This window comes from Nerophis lumbriciformis, linkage group LG12 (assembly GCF_033978685.3).
Source record: "Nerophis lumbriciformis linkage group LG12, RoL_Nlum_v2.1, whole genome shotgun sequence".
NCBI classification, from domain to species: domain Eukaryota; kingdom Metazoa; phylum Chordata; class Actinopteri; order Syngnathiformes; family Syngnathidae; genus Nerophis; species Nerophis lumbriciformis.
The window spans coordinates 16096476-16103145 of record NC_084559.2 but is presented as its reverse complement, the minus strand read 5'-3'; the positions used below and the strand labels follow the sequence as shown (position 1 = coordinate 16103145).

General features: G+C 42.6%; 1 protein-coding gene across 1 annotated transcript in view; it reads right to left on the bottom strand.

Moving 5' to 3' along the window:
- LOC133623029 (phosphatidate cytidylyltransferase 2-like) overlaps positions 1-6670 on the bottom strand; it is a 33339-nt gene that overhangs the window by 1449 nt on the left and 25220 nt on the right. Inside the window, exons 11-12 of the mRNA XM_061985942.2 lie at positions 2875-2994; positions 1535-1638 (exon numbers count right to left, since the gene is read on the bottom strand). Coding sequence (XP_061841926.2) covers positions 1535-1638; positions 2875-2994 — 224 coding nt within the window. The remainder of the gene's footprint in view (positions 1-1534; positions 1639-2874; positions 2995-6670) is intronic.

Genomic DNA, 6670 nt, shown 5'->3' with positions numbered 1-6670 from the left:
ATGCAGATAATGGGCTGCACTTTGGACATCACTGGTCTATAAGCACATTTGTGTCATGCCTTCATGCACGTGATGTGGTTCTCTCTTTAAAGGGGAACATTATCACAATTTCAGAAGGGTTAAAACCATTAAAAATCAGTTCCCAGTGGCTTATTTTATTTTTCAAAGTTTTTTTCAAAATTTCACCCATCACGCAATATCCCTAAAAAAGGCTTCAAAGTGCCTGATTTTAACCATCGTTATATACACCCGTCCATTTTCCTGAGACGTCACATAGTGATGCCGATGCAAATAAACATGGCGCATAGAACAGCAAGTTTATAGCGACATTAGCTCGGACTCAGACTCGGATTTCAGCGGCTTAAGCGATTCAACAGATTACGCATGCATTGAAACGGATGGTTGTAGTGTGGAGGCAGGTAGCGAAAACTAAATTGAAGAAGAAACTGAAGCTATTGAGCCATATCGGTTTGAACCGTATGCAAGCGAAAACGACGAAAACGACACGACAGCCAGCGACACGGGAGAAAGCGAGGACGAATTCGGCGATCGCCTTCTAACCAACAATTGGTATGTGTTTGTTTGGCATTAAAGGAAACTAACAACTATGAACTAGGTTTACAGCATATGAAATACATTTGGCAACAACATGCACTTTGAGAGTGCAGACAGCCCAGTTTTCATCAATTAATATATTCTGTAGACATACCCTCATCCGCTCTCTTTTCCTGGGGGTCTGGCGGCAGATTTCTTTGACTTTATCATTGGAAATGCATCTGCTTTGAGTGTCGCAGGATATCCACACATTCTTGCCATCTCTGTCGTAGCATAGCTTTCGTCGGTAAAGTGTGCGGAACAAACGTCCAATTTCTTGCCACTTTTGCATCTTTGGGCCACTGGTGCAACTTGAATCTGTCCCTGTTCGTGTTGTTACACCCTCCGACAACACACCGACGAGGCATGATGTCTCCAAGGTACGGAAAACAGTCGAAAAAACGGAAAATAACAGAGCTGATTTGGCTCGGTGTTTGTAATTTTTGTTCGAGAAAATGGCAGATTGCTTCCCGTTGTGACGTCATCGCTCCGAGAGCGAATAATAGAAAGGCGTTTAATTCGCCAAAATTCACCCATTTAGAGTTCGGAAATCGGTTAAAAAAATATATGGTCTTTTTTCTGCAACATCAAGGTATATATTGACGCTTACATAGGTCTGGTGATAATGTTCCCCTTTAAGTGTGCAAGGTAAGCATGTAGCAGAGTGTAAATTACTATATTTGTACAACACATTTAAAACTATTAAATTACAAGCGGTAGAAAATGGATGGATTGATGGAAATTCACATTAACTAAGTTTTCACACGATTGTACCAAAGTTAAACAAAGCCCAGAATGTCCAAAAAGTGCTTGCTTGCTACAACTAAGAATAGCGACACAAAGTGATTTCTACTTTAGCATTGGTGTCATGTCCTTGTCACATATGAAGTTTGGACTATGCTAATCTGTAAAGTCAGAGTAATACTTTTGTTGGATATACCTGATAAAGCTAGCAATGTACACATTCACAAATGTGGCCATGAGGTACTGGCAGTCAAATCGATCCATAATGCCTCCGTGTCCTGGGATGGTGTTGGCAAAATCCTGGAAAACAGAAGACATAAGGCTGGAGAGTATAACTGTATTAGGGATGGGCATCATCAACGTTTAGGGAATTCTGTAACTGATTGTTGCTTGGACTGCACTACAGGGCTGCAACCAGTATAGGCGCTGTGAGTCCAGTCTCAACTAGAGTAGTCAGAAGGACACATTGTCTGTGTGGTCAACAAGACAAAGTTCAGAACAATGTGATGATGGACTATTAGCCTAAACCCCATTATGCACATGGTTGTGGTGCCCTGGAGCAAGGCGCCTCAATAACTGAAGTCGATTCCCAGACCAACGTGTGTCATTGCTATGATCGGTTGAATCCAAAAGTCCTATTTTGTGAGTTAGTAAGTGTAATTTATGACAAAACTCTTGTTGTTGAAGTTAAGCAAGAAGACATTCAAGCAAACCTCTATTAATGGAACTTGTCTGGGCATCAACACAGGAGTTCATAACATTTAGAGCAGTAGTTCTTAACCTGGGTTCGATTGAACTCTAGGGGTTCGGTGAGTCGGCCTCAGGGGTTCGGCGGAGGTCAAAACACACCCAACTTATCGTGTAAATACAAACTTCCCCCTATCGGCGTATTACGGATACGGCAACAGCTGACTGGTTTGCAGGTGTGTAATTTGTTGTGAGTTTATGCACTGTGTTGGTTTTGTTCTTTGAACAAGGTGATGTTCATGCACGGTTCATTTTATGCACCAGTAAAAAAACATGGTAACACTTTAGTATGGGGAACATAGTCACCATTAATTAGTTGCTTATTAACATTCACATTAGTAACATATTGGCTCTTAACTAGTCATTATTAAGCACTTATTAATGCCTTATTCGGCATGGCCTTATTATAACCCTAACCCTCTAACCCTGACCCTAACCAAATAACTCTAAATTAAGTCTTTATTACTTAGAATATGTTCCCTTAGTGTCCAAATAACTCTAAATTAAGTCTTTGTTACTTAGAATATGTTCCCCATACTAAAGTGTTACCAAAAACATATAACTTTGTCTTGAATTTGAAAAATCTATTTTTTTTTTTCACTAAAGAAGGGTTCGGTGAATGCGCATATGAAACTGGTGGGGTTCGGTACCTCCAACAAGGTTAAGAACCACTGATTTAGAGATTGTCTCCTCTCTTCGAAATGATCAATTAGCTTCTAATTTTCTCTACAGCCAATAAAGAAAATGCAGCAACATGTCCATTCTCCATCGTGTGCAGTATACATGTACCTTAATCTTGAAGGCCCTCTTGAAGCCACTGGCAAAGAAGCCACCAAAGGGCCCAACGATTGAAGCGAAAGAGGAGAGAGCGATGCTGTGGATCTGGAAGGGGTAGAGACGCACTGTGGTCTGCAAAGGAAAGTGGTTGATTAGATGCAAGTAGTGATCATCAGTTGTATAATACTTAAAAGGAGAACTGCACTTTTTGGAATTTTGTCTATTATTCACAATCCTTATGTAAGACAAGCACCCATATATTTTTCTTCTTTTTGCGCATTCTAACTACCGTATTTTTCTGAGTATAAGTCGCTCCGGAGTATAAGTCGCACCTGCCGAAAATGCATAATAAAGAAGGAAAAAAACATATATAAATCGCACTGGAGCCTGGCCAAACTATGAAAAAAAACTGCGACTTATAGTCCGAAAAATACGGTATAAGTGGCACTGGAGTATAAGTCACATTTTTGGGGGAAATTTATTTGATAAAACCCAACACCAAGAATAGACATTTGAAAGGCACTTTGAAATAAATAAAGAATAGTGAACAACAGGCTGAATAAATGTACGTTATATGAGGCATAAATAACCAACTGAGAACGTGCCTGGTATGTTAACGTAACATATTGTGGTAAGAGTCATTCAAATAACTATAACATATAGAACATGCTATACGTTTACCAAACAATCTGTCACTCCTAATCGCTAAATCCCATGAAATCTTGTACGTCTAGTCCAGGGGTCGGCAACCCGCGGCTCCGGAGCCGCATGCGGCTCTTTGATCACTCTGATGCGGCTCAGCAGCTTACTTGCTGAACCCCCCAATTTTCCCGTGAGACTTCCGGATTTCAGTGCCTCTCGCAGAAAACTCCCGGGATTAATATTCACCGATTTTCACCCTTAAAGTTATAATAAGGGCCTGCCATGATTTTACAACATTTGGCGCCCTCTACAATCTGTATTAACAGCGTGCCAGCCCAACATTTGTTATATAATATGCATCTTCTGCTTGCACACATACGTGACAGCAAGGCATACTTGGTCAACAGCCACACAGGTTACACTGACGGTGACCATATAAAACAACTTTAACACTCTTACTAATAGTGCGCCACACTTTGAACCAAAACCAAACGAGAATGACAAACACATTTCGGGAGAACATCTGCACCTTAACACAACATAAACACAACAGAACAAACACCCAGAATCCCATGCAGCCCTGACTCTTCCGGGCTACATTAACACCCCCCCACCCCCTCTGTGCGTCGGTTGAGGTGGGCGGGGTTTGGTAGCGGGGGTGTCTAATGTATCCCGGAAGAGTTAGGGCTGCATGGGATTCTGGGTATTTGTCCTGTTGTGTTTATGTTGTGTTACGGTGCCGATGTTCTCCCGAAATGTGTTTGCCATTCTTGTTTGGTGTGGGTTCACAGTGTGGCGCATTATTAGTAAGAGTGTTAAAGTTTTTTTTATACCGCCACCGTCAGTGTAACCTGTGTGGTTGTTGAACAAGTATGCCTTGCTGTCACTTACGTGAACAAGCGGAAGCCCCATTCAACAGGTGGCTGATCAGGCACGCTGGTTGTAGTGGGCGCTATATGCTGTACCATTACGGCAGGCATGACGCTGACAAGCGCTATACCGTATTTTCCGCACTATAAGGCGCACCTAAAAACCACAAATTGTCTCAAAAGCTAACAGTGCGCCTTATAACCCGGTGCGCTTTATTACGATTAATTTTCATAAAGTTTCGATCTCGCAACTTCGGTAAACAGCCGCCATCTTTTTTCCCGGTAGAACAGGAAGCGCTTCTTCTTCTACGCAAGCAACCGCCAAGGAAAGCACCCGCCCCCATAGAACAGGAAGCGCTTCACCCGCCCCCATAGAACAGGAAGCGCTTCACCCGCCCCCGGAAGAAGAAGAAAAAACGCGCGGATATCACCGTACGTTTCATTTCCTGTTTACATCTGTAAAGACCACAAAATGGCTCCTACTAAACGATCCGGTTCATAAAAAGACGCAATCTCTCCATCCGCACACGGATTACTACCGTATTTCACAGCAACTGAACCGCACTGTGGAACGGGAGCACGTACGGTGAATATTCGCTCCACAGGGAATGAGAAGTCATCCTTCACTGTGGTTCTAGCTTGCCATGCTAACTTCCACTCATGGTGATATTCAAAAGGAAGACCTTGCCAAAAGAGACCTTTCCAGCCGGCGTCATCATAAAAGCTAACTCGAAGGGATGGATGGATGAAGAAAAGATGAGCGAGTGGTTAAGGGAAGTTTACGCGAAGAGGCCGGGTGGCTTTTTTCACACAGCTCCGAAGGCGAACACACCTTCACTAAGACGGGCAGACAGCCTCGGACGACATACGCCAACATTTGCCAGTGGATCGTAAATGCTTGGGCAGATATTTCGGTCACAACTGTGGTCCGAGCTTTCCGGAAGGCAGGATTCACAGAACAACAGCGACACTGACTCCCGATGACTTCTACGAGACGGAACCGGCCATTTTGGATACCACGCTTGCGCAACTTTTCAATTCGGACACTGAAGACGAAGAATTCGAAGGATTTACGAATGAAGAATAACTTCAGAAGGTGAGCGCTATGTTTATTTTGTGTGTTGTGACATTAACGTTCGAGCAACATTATGTTGCTATTTATTGCTCTACACCATTTTGAATTTTACTATGTTTGTGATTGCACATTTGCGTACATTTTGGGACAGAGTTGTTAGAACGCTGGTTTTCAATATATTATTAAAGTTTGACTGAACTATCTGACTGTTTTTTTGACATTCACTTTAGCGCAGCGTTTTTTTGACATTCACTTTAGCGCAGCGTAGGCGCGGCTTTTAGTCCGGGGCGGCTTATTGGTGGACAAAATTATGAAATATGTAATTCATAGAAGGTGCGGCTAATAATCCGGTGCGCCTTATAGTGCGGAAAATACGGTACATTCAAAATTCGCGTGCCGCACCAGCTTAAAAATTCCATAAAAAGGTGTGGGCAGCGTGTCTGAGACCCCTGGTTTATACATAGCACAAAGCAAAAAAAAACCTTTGTATGCAGTGTTATTTCATTTAAAATTTCAAAAATGTTTGCGGCTCCCATTGTTTTCTATAATTTGTGAAACTGGTCAAAATGGCTCTTTGACTGGTAAAGGTTGCCGACCCCTGGTCTAGTCTCTTACGTGAATGAGATAAATAATATTTGATATTTTACGCTAATGTGTTAATAATTTCACACATAAGTCGCTCCTGAGTATAAGTCGCACCCCCGGCCAAACTATGAAAAAAACTGCGACTTATAGTCCGAAAAATACGGTAGTAAATCAGTGCGAGCAAAAGTCCCCTTCTGACAAAGCTTATGGGAGTGGCTCTATTCCTTCTATAAAGTGTTCTAAATAACCTCTAAACACCTCCATAGTTATTTTATATACACAATGTACGGTAAGTATATATGTAATGTAGTAACATGCACATTCATAATAGCATGTAATATTTATGTATTTTGTTTAATTTAAGCATGATTTGGTCTATGAAATTTGTAATGCAGACTATGGGGAGGCGGGGCCAGCAGACCGACAGCGAGGGCCGACTTTGAGATGGCGGCGAGGAGGCGTGGCCGGCGGAACCGCGTCCAAATGGACTGCAGGTGCATGGATCGGGCAGCTGAGCACAATCAAGTAATCTCCTTGAACTGGGTAAAAGGGGAACAGCCGTAAAAGTGAAGGGAAACGTGGCAGAAGGGGTTGGAGCGCCAGTAACGCATGCAGCGCGGAATAGAGCGAGAGCAAG